Here is a 16,420-nt window from a genome sequence, read left to right as displayed (position 1 = left end):
TTAAATACCAATGAGGAATTGAATACTACATGGATCTAAAAGGGACACATTTTAGTATATTTAGTGTATATCATTGCAATGTAGTGCTGAAAATAATAGTTTTGCTAATGGGTTTTAAAATAAATTGTAAAAATAAAAAAACAGCACTTACTGTGACATTCAGAAATAACCTTCTCTGTCTTTATTTTCTCTCAAGGCTGCACTCTGTTCCTGTACGAGTCAGACGGTCGATCTGGCATTGACCATAACAGCGTTCCTAAACATGCATTGTGGGTTGAGAACAGCATTGTCCAGGCTGTACCTGAACACCCCAAGAAAGATTTTGTCTTCTGCCTCAGCAACTCAGTGGGAGACGCTTTCCTCTTCCAGGTGAGACAGACACAGGTATTTAAAACATTCATGGGACATAGAAAACAAAAGAGGAAGGGAAGTATTCTCCTCAAACTTACAGTTAAGGCTGAAACAACATTAGTATTTCACAGTTACAGTATTTCATTGTTTTTTGGGACTACATGAAGTCAGCAAATCACCAAGAGATATGGAGATGAGTGGGAATAAGAAGAGACCTCATTTCCCCTGGGGGGTTTGTGTGTGTGTGTGTGTGGCACACAATTACATGACATTTAGCCACATGTGGGAGATAAGAAAGTCCTATGTCCATGTGTTTGTCATATGTCTGACATGTTTAAAGGCCACACTGTCATACTGTGACAGTAATCCACCACAGTGACCATTGTGTAATATTAAAATGTGTCTATTTATATTCATGGCAGCTGTCCACTGTGGCATTCAATCAATGAATGGGAAGATATGTAATAAGATGATGATTATATTTACTACCCACTTGTGTAATCTTATAATGGGACTCATACTTCAATTCATTCAGCTGTCAATTTCTTAATCTGTTTTCCGTGCAACTGTTTCCTGTTTTAAGTTCTCCGACTTATTCTCTAGTCATGTCACCAGTTATTTTTCCATCCCCCCCCTTTTCCTGTCAGACGTCAGGCCAGACAGAACTGGAGAACTGGATCACGGCGATCCACTCCGCATGTGCTGCTGCTCTGGCTCGGCAGCATCACAGGGAAGATACAGTGCGACTGCTGCGAACTGAGATCCGTAAGCTGGAACAGAAGATCGACATGGATGAGAAGATGAAAAAGATGGGAGACATGCAGCTGTCCACTGTCACTGATGCTAAGAAGAGGAAGACCATACTGGAGCAGGTATGGAACAGGGATGGGAGGAGGCAATGAGTCAAAGTGAAAAAAAAACAACAAAGGAATCAGTCAGTTCATTTATACCCAATAGACACAAGATGAAGTGTCAAATAAAGCCTTTTTATATAATTGTACTTCAAATTAGCCATACTTTATGTCCATGTGTTGCTAATATGAACCAGTTTTGTGATCTCATGTGTTGAGCACCCTGCTGAGTGTTTTTAGCCTCCAGTTGAGTTGAGCTTAGTGAAAACAAGGGCCTTTACAGATGCACATCTTTGTACCTTTGTACTTCACTGAAGCTCTCACCCGCTGGAATCTCGGCACTAAATCATCTTTACTGCATGGCATCATCCAGACAAATGTTCACAGGGAGTGCTTGCAACGACAGATGTTTTCAAATATTCCAACCGGTGCTCATTTATATATGTCCAATTGCAGCAGAATGCACATGTTGAAACACATAGCACAATAGCAGGCAGGTGAGCCTCAAGTCTCTTGGCTTCCATATTTAATCGCTGTTTTGAAACGAGTCACAGCTGGAATTTCAAAGCTCCTCCAGCATAAGATTTGTTCACTTTCAGTAGAACACATAGCCTATAGCTTCATTCTTACTCCATGCATGTCAGGAGCTGCTGCAGAGTGTTGAAGCAGCATTGCATGTAAACATTGCAAGAGAGCTTAAGAATGTGCTCGCTTGTGTGAGCAAGCCTCTGTGTCTTTGTATGTGTGTGGTATTTGGTCAATACAAGAAAACAATATTACATAAAAAGCAGCAGGAGGTGGTTAATTCCAATCATGCAGAACGCTTCCCATTTCTGAGAAAAACATTTGGATTTTCATTGCCTTCCACATACAAAGGCACATTAACTTAAATTGTGGGATCAAAGGAGTGAAAAGGGCTTAACTTGAGTGGTCGATTATATCATTATCTGACTTCTTCCAAGATCAGGATGTGGAACCACATTTATCTACTAAATGAGTTTACATAAATAGAGAGGCCTGGGATTTATAGTGAACTAATGACTCAAAGAAAGAGCAGTTTGTATTCATTTTCTATCAAGTCCTGGAACGAATAGGTGATGACAGGAACCAGTGCAAAGTAAGTCTAGATTATGTGTGTGTGTGTGTGTGAGTGTGTCCCCGTGTTCCACCTCCCACGGCCCACCCTGTGATACATTGCACGTAACACAGCAGGTCGTCAACTGGTGGGGGTTGTGTTGGTGAGTAATACCTCTCCACAGGGGCTTCAGCACTCCCACATCTCACTCCTCCTGAAACTACCAAATAACCAGCTAACAGAGAGTGATCTTTTATGCATATTTTATCTTTTTTTTTGTTGTTATCACTTTTTCATCAGTGGCCAAATCTGGAGCCATTCCATGGATAAATGTGGATCTAACCAGCAAAGTTTGCTTATGTTGCATAATCACGTCCCTTTTACTTTATACTCCCTCCGTTAGATCTTCCTGTGGGAGCAGAACTTGGAGCGGTTTCACATGGATCTGTTCCGCTGTCGGTGCTACCTGGCCAGTCTGCAGGGCGGTGAGCCCCCCAACCCCAAACGCCTGCTGGGCTGCGCTTCGCGTCCCACCAAGTTGGCCATGGGACGACTGGGCATTTTCTCTGTCTCTTCCTTCCATGCACTGGTATGATTGAAAATGCCCATGCACCCACTTACGTTCTCTCCACACTTGTTTTAGCACTCATGTATGACTTCCAGCTGTCTCCATAACTTTAATCTAATGAAATTTGACTCTTACTTCAAATTCAAATTCTCTCCCTCGTGTCTCTTCATGTTCCAGTAGGCATTGCTTGAAAGGTTCCCAATTGCTGACCCTCAATACCAGCCCAGCTTGTAGAGTGGGTGTGTGTATCCGGCAGTTGGAGTGAACGGCTTGTCACATATTGTACTCCTACTGATAGCAAGAATTTCTATTTGCCTGACAAATGTGCAGTCTATTAGGCATTTCATGTAGCCTGAGGTTAAAACACACTACAACTTAACAATGGCTACTTTAAAGCAAGCAGGAAAGGAGAAGGCTTCATAATGAGCACCCCCATATTAGCCTTGTACACTAGCTACTATGTTAGACTTTTTTAGAAATGCTGTATAGCTGTCCTAAAGTAGCTTGGCTGAAAATCCTTTTGTTTGACCGCCAGAATCTGCCTGGGTACAGGATATTGATTTGATTCCAAGTGCTTGCAAGTGGAAAGTCCACACCTCAAAAAACTACCCAAATGTTGCATCCCAAAATGGGCCAGAGCCGTCTGTCGTTTGGTTCTCTAAAACCAGAACGCAAGTGTAATGAATTGACCTTTTGCTCATATTGGCTTTAGTTGTGTCTTTGGGTTATTCTTTGGGAGATTTTAAGGCCACAGTACTGAGTTTTCATTAGAAACAATCGACAGTAAAGCTCACTGCAGCTGTGACATAACTGGTTTCTATTGAGCCTCTGCCTCACTGCTGCATTCTTTTAGTTGTAGATTTTACCCTGACAGGGTATTGTAAAATTAATTTAATTTACTCTTCAGGAAATTTGACCTTTAAAAATCAAGGAAATCCATGGTATGGCCATTTAACATTTAATTCTACTTTCAAACCTAAACTCAAGTGTAACTTGAATTACTCAAACTACCTTTTAAGAAAACCCTTTTAACCTTTTATGACTCCTTGTGAGGATACCTACAAGGAAGACAAATATACAACTCCATTTATCTACCTACACGCATACACTGTCTTCACCTCTCACATTCAGATCATTCTCTTCACAAACTGTCCTTGATGTTGAATGCCTTAGCCTGTGGCTAAAAGCCAAGTCATTGCTCTGCACCGTGCTCTTGTTGTCACCTTGAGTGTTTCAAGAATGTACAGAATGAAACTCCACCATTGATGGAATGATGTAAATTCCGTTGTGCATCATGTGGCTGTATGCTGTATGCCAAATATCATCCAGTAAACAAAAAGCAGGCTGGAGAGAAAAGAGTTGGAAACAATATCTCTGTAGACCGGTTTCATACAAGCAGGCCATCGGATATACCAAACATACCCACGCACACACACACACACACACACACACACACACACACACACACACACACACACACACACAACAACATCAGAGGTTGATAGTGCTTTTTGTGATTGGTGAATCAATACGAACTCTGTTAGTAATCTGCCATCCCTGAGGCACTTTCCCACAAACAGGCTTAACACTCTCTGCTCTGTTGACCCCCCCCTTCCTTTTACTGCCTACACCCTCACTTCCTTTGTCTCTCACTCTCTTTTTCCTACTTTATATCCCTTAGTCTCTCCTTCTCCTTATCTTTCTTCACCCTTTCCTCTTTTCTGTGTCACACATCTCTGTTTTTTACAATGGGCAAATTTTTGAGGACAGTCATGTATTTGCTACGTGTAAAATCACTATTTAAATGAAGTAATTGAAAATGAAGTGCATTAACAGAATAAAGAATAGAACTTGATATTTAATTAATAAAATACAAAAACTTAAAATGAACCAATTCATAGTGCCTATAGCAAAAGTGAACTGTCCTCTCTCTCAACTCTTGACAAAAGGAACATCTCAAAATTTTTTCTTTTGTTACTTATCCATGGCCCAAAGAGCATCAAAATAGGCAGTATAAAAGGCCTCTTGCAGACAGCTTACATAAGAAGTTTGACCAATTGGTTTGATGTGTGTGTGTCTCATGAGCAATGACTTGTGAGGAGACCAATAAGTGCGCCCACACAAGTACAGTATGTGCTACAGTGTGTGTGCATACATAAGTATATATTCATGTACCATATACTGAGTCAGAGCTGCACACAGCCCAGTAGTTCACTGTGAATTAACCCAGAAATGCCAAGAGTGGTCTCTCTTATTGAATGCAGTAGGTCACTAAAGGAGGTGTGAGGTTGAAAGTGTTCAGTACATGACGTTAGTATACACTGGGAAGCTGAAAATGTGTTTTTATGTGTTGGCTTGTTTTTCATTTCTGTTTTTGTATTTATATTTATGACTTATTAATAAGTGACAAACACAGACTGCTGTCAGTGTACAGTATATGTACATGTTCTCCCAACCACACCCTTTTTTTCTTTGTCCATTCAGCTGAACAGCAACTCAACAGTTTATTAAAAACAAAGCATAAGAATGAGATTAGTATCAAATATCAAAGGTAAGAAAATTCCCAATGGTGATCAGTTAAATAGCATTCCAAGTCAATTGATCCAGTTTCTTTCTAGAAACTATGTGATGTAATAAGTAAAACAACAGATTTGGATAAGTGCATTGTATTGTAAGTGAGTAAGGATTGGTGTAACTGCCAAATATTATGAATTGCTCATATATACAGTACATTAGCATGTTTCTCCAAAAATAACAATTCGGATAGATTTTTATACTACTTTATAATTAAGGTTTAAATACCCTTTCTGTTGCATTCATGCTTGCTGTTATTATCATTGTCAGGTGTCAGCGCGCACAGAAAGCAGCGCCAGGAAGCGGAACCAGGCCATGCCTCGTACCTTCAGTAAACGTCGTAGCCGTTTCTCCTCCCTCTGGGGGCTGGACACCACCTCAAAGAGGAAGACCACGGGACATCCTTCCATTAACCAGGTTTCCATAGTGACACATCCATGACTACAAGCTTTTGATTGTGCGATATATTTGGATGTAGTCGTAACGTACTAATTTTCTCTGTTTGATTGCAGGTGTTTGTTGATGGAATGGAGCCGGTGAGAAAGCCATTGGAGCGCATGTTTGAAGACTCTGCCAGCGAGAAATCTGTAAGTGCTCAGCCATCATTACTTGATAAAAGTACCAGCAAATTTCAAATGTCCCTTTATATTAAGAACCATAAAAGAATGGTGTTGTCCTTGACATTTTTATATGTGTTATTTATGTGCCCTCTTTTAAAAGTCCAGTGTGTAACATTTGAGAAGGTCTATTGGCATGAATAATATTCATAGGTATGTTTTCTAGTGTATGAACTGAAAATAAGAATCATTGTGTTTTAATTACCTTAGAATGAGCGTTTTTTATGGCTTCTCCAGAAGCCGCCATGTTGAACCGCCATGTTTCTACAGTAGCCCAGAACGGACAAATCAAACACTGGCTCTAGATAGGGTCTTCTTCGTTTTATAGCCACGGCCGTTTCTCCTACATGCTTAGAAGAGGAGAGTGGGGTAAGGGGTTGTAATCAGCAACTTTGCCGCTAGATGCCAATAAATCGTACACACTGGTCCTTTAATGTCAATTAAGATGAACTAAAAACTTAGTGTTTGCTGTTGAAAGTTAGAGGTAAGAGGCCCAGTTATATCTATTTCCATTGTGGTCCCTGCCCATTCTGCAGCCAAAGCAAGATGACAAAGGCCACAACAGATACAGTGAATATTTATGTCTATACAATAATAATCTTCCTAAGGCTAAACATTAAGTTCTCTTCCCTTTCTTAGTTTGGCATTCACTACAGAGAACCAGAGCTCATGTAGCTGTAGGCTAATTCTTTGTCATTGTTTGCCTTTCTCATAAGCCAACATGAAAATCACTGGGGCATCTGATGAACCTTTGTACTTGTATAATGGGTTACGGGATTCTTAAGACCCCGAGGCCAGCAACATCACTGGATTTTCCACCTCCTTTCACTTAACCGAGATCCTTTTGGTGCTCTGGTTCTTCATTTGGGGGGGTTGTCTTAGGGAAGCACAAAATCCCTGCACCCTTCTGCATCAATGAGCATTTCTTTGAGGTCATGTTCAAGCTCCAGCCTTAATGTTTTCAGACATCCACTTCTCTCCTAGCTGAAGAGTGAAAACTTATAAAAGCTGCAGAACCTCACCTTTCCCCAGTGTTATCAGCTGATTCTTGAGTTTATTACCTTTTTCGTCTGCTGCAGCTGTTCCCCCTCTGGCACCTTTCAACAAATGATTTGCTTCACTATATTTTGGGTCAATTACTGCTTTCTTGTTTTTCTTGTGCGCTGACCAGCCTGTGTCATAAACAGAAATAATGGCGTTATTCTTTATCTTTTTAGCATGTCAAACACTACTTAAAAATCAGTGTTGACAGATTCCCATTCCCACTTCTTTTCATTTGCTCCAGGCAACTACAACTCTATCAGCATCATAGGCTATCGACTGGAGGGATGTTTCTGTCTGCTAATCCCACAGAGACAAATTTGATCTGATATGTTCAGATCATTAGCTTTCTGATGTTTTAGCAAATTATGCAGACATTTGCTACCAAAGGACCTGGCAGTCTCACACCATCTGTGCTCTTGTGTATCTGTCATATTGACCGCAATTTACAGACAACTGCATATAATAAATAATATCTTCAGAAATCAAAATAGATTATCCAGTGAGACCCAGTAGGAGGAGAGGTTTCCAGTAGGACCTTGTCACAAAATAAATGACGAATTTATATGAACTGTAAGGAAAAATGTCCAATTACCCATGGGTTGTGCAAGGACAAGCATACCAGCTCCATATTTTATATGAATTGGTAGCAGGCAGCAGAGATGAGGGGAGGAAGGCCTCTGTGTGAACTCAGTAGGTAGAAGAAAACACTGCAGCACTAACCCACTCTGACTGTGGAAGCCCCCAGTGGCACTATGGGAGATTGATTTCCTTCCACCCACGTCCAGCTTCAGCTGCCAGGGTATGGAATGGCAGTAGAGAAATGCATAGGAAGTAACATTCTTCAATTGGTTGTAAGACTGAGCTGCAAATGCTGCATCAGTAGCAATCAGCATTTCCAGCATGATTTATTTCAAATGTTCACATCTGATGACTTGTCCCAGCTCAAATTCTCTGTTTGTTTTGGGGAATCCCACTGATGGCAATAAAAAGGAATGAGAGAGAAAAAGAGAGTTTAGTGTGCTGCCTAGGACCCCCGCCCCCCAGCAAAGGCATCCTAGATGGACCAGGAGGGGAGCCAGATGGTGCCGAGCAGGGCTGGGGAGTTCAGGGAGTTGGGGGGAGGTACTAGTTACAGGCCCCCCGGTCTGTTTTCTGTCTGAGGAAGTGTGTGTGTGTGTGTGTTTTTTTCTTTATAACTGCTTGTGCCTGTATTTTGTTTGTGAATGTGAACATGTGTGTTTGTTTGTGGATACAAAAATGTGCCTTTGCATATAATTTGCTCCCTCTGTGTCACTTTCGCTCTAAGCAACACACGTGCACACACACACAGATAGTTCCTTTAAAAAGGGACCCCCAGGTCGGATTGTTAACAGTCAACAGATTGTATGGCGTGAATGAAAGATGGGGAGAAGGGAGGTGATGGAGGGATGTACAGATAGAAGGGAAGGGGCACCAGAAGGAGAGGCAATGATTAGTGGGGGAGGGGGCAGGGAATGAAAGAATAAACGAGTTTGTGGATGCTATTACCTGAAAGGAGGAGATAAGATATCAGTGACAGACAGTGTGAGGTCGAGTAGAAAAGGCGAACGGGACAGAATCCGAGTAGAGAGTCTGACATGGCTGCCAGATTGTCAGAGGTCAGACTGATGGCTTAAAGGTTACAGACTGGTTTGGACAGAATGCACACACACCCATGAAGAACACAGATATGTAACACATACCCACACAGGGAGACTGTTGTATCAAGAGGTTCTCATCAACACAAATGAATTAGATTTTGTAATCAGATCTCCTGCTGCTTTCAGGCCACCACCAGTTTCCATCACATTAGTCTAATCAATTTAAGCAAATCTGGGGAAAAGGGAAATAATGATGCATTATGAGGATTAACACATATTTTTGGCTATTCTAAGTGTGGATAATAGGATAGGGTTGTTTTTGTTTCCTGGATCTAATTCTTCCCTTAGCAGAACCTTAACTAGAACTGAAAGGTTTTCATGAATTTATTGAATTTATTATGGGGTGCCTTCTGTTTTAGTTCAGCACAAAGGCTACTGAAAGATGCATAAACCCTCTGTGTTTGTGTGTGTGTGTGTGTGTGTGTGTGTGTGTGTGTGTGTGTGTGTGTGTGTGTGTGTGTGTGTGTGTGTGTGTGTGTGTTGTGTTTTCAGAAGGAGAGAGAGGGCTCGGTGAAAAGTATTCCTCAGCAAAACGTAGACAGTGACATTTGGGTTCCTGATTACCTAACTCCCTCCTGGGTGTGTCTGCCCAACAATCAGCCTGTCCTGGCCATCATACAACCTGGGGAGACGGCGCTGGAAGTCCTGAGCACCATCTGCAAGGTGGGCCATTACTGATAGCAGTGCAAATGTTACTTTACGGTACATTAATTTACGTTATTAATGGAGACTATTTATTAGCTACAAGTCTGCTTCTGTGAGGAAACATTGTTCTATTACACTTACAGACGCACATTCATTCTGTAGTTAAGCACACAAATAATTTATTTTAAGAGGTTTGTCATACACATGTTATTGAGGAATGTTTTAAGCACCAAGTCTCATAAAATTGCACACAGCTCTGTTGAGGGGAGTTTAGAATACCATAAGTGGTTACATAAGGATAATAAATCTGACCATTTTACAGTCTGTTGACAACTTAAGGCAGGCAAACAGGTAAAAGTCAACTTTTTAAAATTCAGTTCAGGTTAGCAGGAAAACAACATAGATAATTGAATGTGGATTATCAGAGGTTATCTTCTTCAATGTCAATCTGAATATGAATCTGAGAACACCTGAGATGTGAAACTGTCCCTGGTACTTCTATGGAGGCAGAAAAGTGAACCCTACAGATGACGTCTTTGCTTTTAGACTGACAGTATCACAGATCTTTTCTTAGTTATTTTCTTACCTAACAATATACACTGCATAATAATAGTCTCACACTGTCTTGTCAAATTTCTCTCCACTTCATCTCCTCTTCTCCCTAATTGGTCTCAGCCAGAGACACAGTAGAATAATGATGCCAAATGATACGTATACGTTCCACTTAAGAGTCTGCTGAAACACATGTGTACAGCTGATGGACGTGTGTGGGCATTTTTGTGCATGAGTGCCATAAACATGTCACAAGGAACTGGAGCGTCTAATTCACAGCCCCTGTGCGTTACATGCATGCAGATATATATGTGTATTACATACATGATTGGATACATATATGTCAGAGTCCTTTTGACAGGGGGTGCCATGAGCTATAGAGTAATATGGTAATGGTAAAGGAAATGTTGTTTTGATGTTTAAAATATTATCTGTGTGTTACATTAGAAGATAGGCATGGCTTCAAATGGAGAATAAACCCCTAGTAATTAGATTTATTATGTCTTATTTTGCAAAGAAAAATGAATACACTGGAGTTCTCTCCACTTTAATGTGTGTTTTTCTTAATTTCTCTCCTGTCTTGTTGCCTCCAGACCCATAAAATAGACCCGTCCAGCCACTACTTACGTCTGAAGGTGTGGACTGACAGCCAGATGCTCTTTTATGTGCCCAAACTTGAAGAGGATATATCTGATCTGGTGAGGAAACACACACTGAAGCACTGTGGTAATAACTTGTGATATCATGTAGTGAATAACACAATTTTGGAGTCTGGACAATCACATAATGAACCATGAAACTATAATATTTCATGACAACACCCATATCATGTAATGAAAGATATGGATAAAAGTTATTTCACTGCATATTATTTAAAGTTTTCAGGTTTTTTTTTTTTTTTTTTTTTTTTTTTGATATATTACACATTTGGATTTTGGGGTCTTCACCTTATTATGAATTAGTTTTTGTTTCATCTCAGGCAGATCCGGATGCAAGCTTGTGCATGTTTTATGACTTGGTTGCAGATTTGATTTGCAGTGCATACAAAAATTCCCAAGATGCAAAAGAAGCTTCATCACATATGCTATAAATTATGCAAAACAGTATTCCGAGTGTATTATATGCACTATGAACAGTACCCATTGTGTTTGTGTGTCCGTATTTTTACTTTTCTTATTATTCATAAACAATCACTCTCATTGAGAAAGACATCACCTTCACATTATTCAGCCACCGTAAACCCCAAAACGAATTCTCTTTGTGGCGGTGCTTTGTAGGTGATACACTGAACTCTGTCTCAAAGCAAAGTCATTGTGTAACTCGCTCTTTTTCCTCAAGAGGTCTTTTATCTTCCTGCTTTGATCAGTGACTCATTTCACCCTCTTTCATCCTTAGTCTATGATATTACATTATTATTTCTCCACAGTGAAGCACATTACACACTGCGGACTTCTGTTCCTGTCTGTTGCTTCATACACACAGCTGTGTCTATGCTCTCGCCCAATGTGAGGTCAAACCCCTGTCTGAGCACCCACTCACTTCTTAGACTTGACCTGGATTTTGACCCTCACATGCGATTGCTCTGTTAAGGAGCCTGAATAATACATGAACCTATCCATTCTTTATTAAGAGCGATAACATGACCTTGACCTTCTCGTTCCAACAACACTGCTTCCTTCCATTTTTTGCCAATTAAATACAATTTTCCTGTGTTTGCAGCTCTACAAAGAGATTGAGATTTGCCCCAAAGCTACCAAGGTGATCCAGTTCGACAAATCCGAGTCCTGCACCATCGGATATGGTATGCTTGTCTCTGACGATACCCCTTTTTGAGCGAGACTCATTTCCCATCATACTCTTAAAATTCTGTATCAAACTGATTTTGTAATAGACTTCATTGAGTCATGCTTTGTTAATCACTAAATGGGGATGACCCAGTGTAGGCGCATTTTGTCTTAAGTGCATCTAATCGATTGGTAGTTGCTGCAGCAGTGCACACTGTCAAATTGAGATATTTCAAAGTGGACAAAAAGAATTAATGACTGAATCTCTTTCTTTGTCTAAATGTCTGTAGGTTTTTCTGTGGCGGTTATAGATGAGGATGGAACACAGCAGCTCCATATTACTGAAGTGAAAGCAGAGGGACTGGCCTCAGCTAAAGGTACATTTTTTTGTGAACAAACAAAACTGAAGTGTGTTGTGTGATGTACATTCAGTGTCCTGAGAGTTGATATTCAGACACAGAAGACAAAACAAAACAGAACAAAAATCCAGGAAAAGTACCATAGTTGAATCTAAGTGCAGTAACAAGAGGGGTTATGTAAAGGGTATATGAGAGCTGAGTACATATTTCTTTCCTGAGTTGGCACTGCACACTTAACAGCCAAAAACCGGACCTGACATGATATCCCACATGATATCTTATCAGTGCAGCTTCGTGTGACTGCCTCGCATCAGCTGCTGAGCCAACATAGCCACATTTTCTTCTGTTTGAGAAGCTTAAGTGGCTTAGGACAGAGTAGAGAAGAGGTAAATAAAAATAATATATTTTAGGTAGATGTCAAAGGAAACAGAGTAAAGCTGCTCACTCATTACTCTGATGCAGTCTTTTTATTTTTCATACACATTGCCTTTTTCAGGATTTACAAGGCGATCAACTTAGAAATTTAGTAGTCCATAGAGAGCCAAGAAATACCTCCAACATCAGTATGTGCACATGATATGAATATCACAAAGTGTAAAAACATCTGGGTGCTTGCATCAATATGTCCAAAAAGCCTTGAATCACCTGTTCTTCGCACTACATTTGTCAGTCTAATGATCACTGGCTTTTATCTTAAAAGGGCATAACTTGCCAAAACCTTGATCTATGAAATAAAACTAAATAAATAAAAAGATTGCACAGGAGAGCCTTGACTTAGTGGCTTTCTTCTTCCTCCTGAGAGCAAAGAAGAAAAACAGCATTCCTTTGTCTGCATCTGACCGCTGTTTGAAAAGTCGGGTGTAGAGATCAGCCCCCATTCATGTGTCCCTATCTTTTAACGGAGCCAGAGAGACCTAATGGGTTTGAGAAACACACGGCCGCTCTGTAGATACAACACTAATGTATAGAAAATAACATGCCCACTATTGTGCCCCAGGATCAGACCAAGGTTACTCAAGTGTGAGATTGTGTCCTCCAGTGCATTTATAGCAATCTGAAAGCTACTAGCTTAGCAGGCTGCCAGCAGCCAGAGGACACAGCTGTACTGACTCTCCACCTCTATATGCTAGTATAGATAGAAAAAGCTTGTGGCTTCCAGACAACACAATGGATATTTTATTATTATAGTATTACACTATATTTTTGCTGAATCACTTAATTAATATTTCAGGCACGACATAGTAGGTCCACGTGTATGCTGGGATGAGCCTGTGCATGTGTGCATGTGTTTTACTAAGACTGAGGACAATGAATGGGGAGTGAAAGAGATCACGCTTCAGTTTCTGCAGGGTATACGCAGAAACCAGGCCAGCACTGGACAAGGAGCCCCAAAGGGTCTTTTCTCTATCTCTTCTTCTCTCTCTCTCTCTCTCTCTCTCTCTCACTGTAATTTCTGTTGCCCCTCCCCCTACATAAGTGCACACAAACACATATAAATGCAACACACAGTCATACGCACACACAGCAGTATATGGCCCAAGGGGTTATCTCTCTCTGTCCAATAAAGACTGTGCTACAGCTGACATTTCACATCCCAGACAACTAGGTCATAACTTAGGGCTAAATGTGTGCCTTGTGTGTCTATATATGTAACTGTGTGTGTGCCTGCGTGTGTGCGAAGCATTATGAAAGCCATATCACAGAATGCGTGCTGTTTCTATTACGATAGACGACATAAAATGAGGCTGAAGTAAGAAGAAAGGATAATAAGCAAACATGTGCTTATGAGTGACTGTGTGAACAGGACCAGAACCCTTTGTCTTACTTAATTCGGCAGCGAGGGCAGGTGAGACTGTCAGATGTCTTAAACAGCTGTCACAACCAATCAGGTTTATTGGGTGAGGTTATCTGCTAATTGGTTGGCTGATTGAGCGCTAATTCTCAATTAGCAGAATCAGGCACAGGTGGTCAAGGGGAGGGGACAAGGGGGAAAAAAGCCTCAAACAGGAAGCTGTGTTGCGGTGGTCCATGCAGTCCATGGTTTCTTTTTCAGATATAGTACCACGCAGAGTAGACTATATACATGATGACAGGACAGGAATAGACAGGCATTGCACCCTCCTTCTTAAACCCATCCAGTCTTGTTAGATCAGCATTTGCCTCAAGCGAACAAGCAAAGAAGAATGTATTTTTAATGTATTGGAACACATTAGAGTCCCAACATGTCTGATAAGCCAGAGAGCTGCTGTTGAGGAGTATGGCAGTAAAGTTTTGTTTGTGTAGATCATTTGTACACATTAGCAGTCTTGAGTTGATGGCCCACAGGAAAGATGCTGTGTTAGAGGGTGCTTTGCTGTTTGGTCATGGCACTTACAGTAGTGTCAGTTTCTTCTCTTGCAGTGTATTTCTCTCCAAATGAAATCACTTTAAATATATAGTTTTTCAGTATTTATGAAGCCACCTTGGTGAGCTGTTTTTAACATCTCTCACTTTGGTTTGTTGTTTCATTCTCCACAAGGTTTGAAAGCAGGGGATGAGATTCTGTTGCTGAATGGTAAACCTGCATCTGCCCTCCAAATGGATGATATGAGGGCTGCTTTTGTAAACCACGCATTGACCTTGAGTATCAGCACCCTGCCCCAGCTGGACCCTCGGGTGCTCTGCTCCCTTCCACCCCGGCGCTCTGATGGGGAGCAGGATCCAGCTACAGACATCTTCTCCCAGAGCCAAGGTAAAGCTTCCTTCCGTATTGTACATAAACAAAGTTGTGGATACACGGTTTAAGTTGTTATTATTTGTCTATGGCAGATTTTTAATTAGATGATGTGTCCAAACAGTGTCCTCTAGTGACAAGTACAGTGAGCTTATTTTACAGTTTCAAATGATAACTTAATTTTGTTAAGAGCCATCAAATCAGGTAAAAGTGAGCAGGTGGAGAGTAGAGAGTGGAGAGTCAGCTTGCGTTTGATGGCCAAGTGCAAAATGCAAATTGCAGACACTGCAATCTTTTAATAAAGGTTGAAAAAACACCATTATAATGACTTTCTGCTCTCCATATTTAAGAAAACATGTTTTTTTGGTACAGACCCAATCACAATTTCTGTAAAAATAAGCTCAATATGATATTTTTATCATATTGTGCAGCCCTATCAGGGTTATCCACACCGATGCTTACTATATGTATGGTTCAACAGCATGTTCAAAAGATGCTTTGATCAGTGTAATCTTTGAAAAAACAGAATAAAAACAAAAGGCTTTGCATCATTGCACAATGCTCCTTTGTTGTCCTTTTTTAGTTTTTATTCAGATTTCTTGTCTTGTACCATCATACATCCTCTAAACCCCCAACTTTATGTGGCGGAAAAAAAGGGAGAATGCAGATGGTGATCTTTTAAAGCATCGGGTGAATAGGGCAATTTGCTAATTATGCATGGATGCTGTCTGCTAACCAACCTGCAGGCAGCCGCCAGCGTTCCTCTGACCTGCTCTTTTTATCCGTGCAAGGGCACCATTTGTATTCCTTATAAATTGGGGTGTGCAGTGCACAGGCTGACAAGCTGGCATTGTTTATACAGGGACTCAGAAGTATGAATATTAATATGAATCTTTCAGCAGTGTGTAGCTGTCATTGTGTAGGATATGCCATACGCAAAGGGTCAGACAGAGAGTAAAAACACTTTGAACAGCCAGATGAAGGTTATCGATGATGTCATGCTTAAAAGGAGACGGGTGTACACGAGGCCTTGAACAAAACACATTAACACACATCTCATTACATTTCTCAGAGGTACAGACAGAATAATAACAAATTGGACTATACAATAATAGCATAATATATAGGGATATAACTTAGAACAAACACAAGGATGCTTTTTAAATTACATTCATGCAGGAAGGTCTTTAAAGTCACCTGTAAATAGACTCTCTCTCTTAAACAGCTTTTTAAAAGAGGAAGTGCAGAACATCAATGAAAATCAAGCAGTTTGTGTACTTTAGAAAAGGGGCTGTAACTAAGTATTAGGTGGAAGTTCCTGATACACGCAACATATATGTACACTTGCACCTCAGTGAGCTCTATCTTTTGTCTCGCGTCTGTAGAGGACATCCTGGATGAGGTGTCGGGGTTGACGGTGAATAGCCCAGATGAGAGTTTGGAGGAAGGACCTCTGCTGAGCCTTCAGAGCCCCGGAGGTCATCAGGAAGACAAAACCTACATGGGGACAGGACAGAAGGTAGGATATGGCATGCAAACACACAACTTTGATATTTATACAAACACATACATGCAACAGAACAGGGGATTAAAAGTCTTCTACAAAGG

At 40.8% G+C, this 16,420-nt stretch overlaps 1 protein-coding gene across 2 annotated transcripts in view; it reads left to right on the top strand.

Moving 5' to 3' along the window:
- The window catches only part of LOC127364618 (rho guanine nucleotide exchange factor TIAM1), a 57,469-nt gene that overhangs the window by 23,815 nt on the left and 17,234 nt on the right, over nucleotides 1–16,420 (top strand). For both annotated transcript variants that reach the window (XM_051402262.1, XM_051402261.1), the window contains 11 exons: nucleotides 197–369; nucleotides 999–1,223; nucleotides 2,681–2,866; nucleotides 5,690–5,836; nucleotides 5,932–6,006; nucleotides 9,252–9,422; nucleotides 10,550–10,654; nucleotides 11,676–11,757; nucleotides 12,031–12,117; nucleotides 14,618–14,830; nucleotides 16,198–16,331. In XM_051402262.1, coding sequence (XP_051258222.1) covers nucleotides 197–369; nucleotides 999–1,223; nucleotides 2,681–2,866; nucleotides 5,690–5,836; nucleotides 5,932–6,006; nucleotides 9,252–9,422; nucleotides 10,550–10,654; nucleotides 11,676–11,757; nucleotides 12,031–12,117; nucleotides 14,618–14,830; nucleotides 16,198–16,331 — 1,598 coding nt within the window. The remainder of the gene's footprint in view (nucleotides 1–196; nucleotides 370–998; nucleotides 1,224–2,680; nucleotides 2,867–5,689; nucleotides 5,837–5,931; nucleotides 6,007–9,251; nucleotides 9,423–10,549; nucleotides 10,655–11,675; nucleotides 11,758–12,030; nucleotides 12,118–14,617; nucleotides 14,831–16,197; nucleotides 16,332–16,420) is intronic.

Source organism: Dicentrarchus labrax, unplaced genomic scaffold (assembly GCF_905237075.1).
Source record: "Dicentrarchus labrax unplaced genomic scaffold, dlabrax2021, whole genome shotgun sequence".
Taxonomy (NCBI): Eukaryota; Metazoa; Chordata; class Actinopteri; family Moronidae; genus Dicentrarchus; species Dicentrarchus labrax.
Note: the sequence above shows the minus strand (reverse complement) of the source record. Positions and strands in the feature narration are given on the sequence as shown.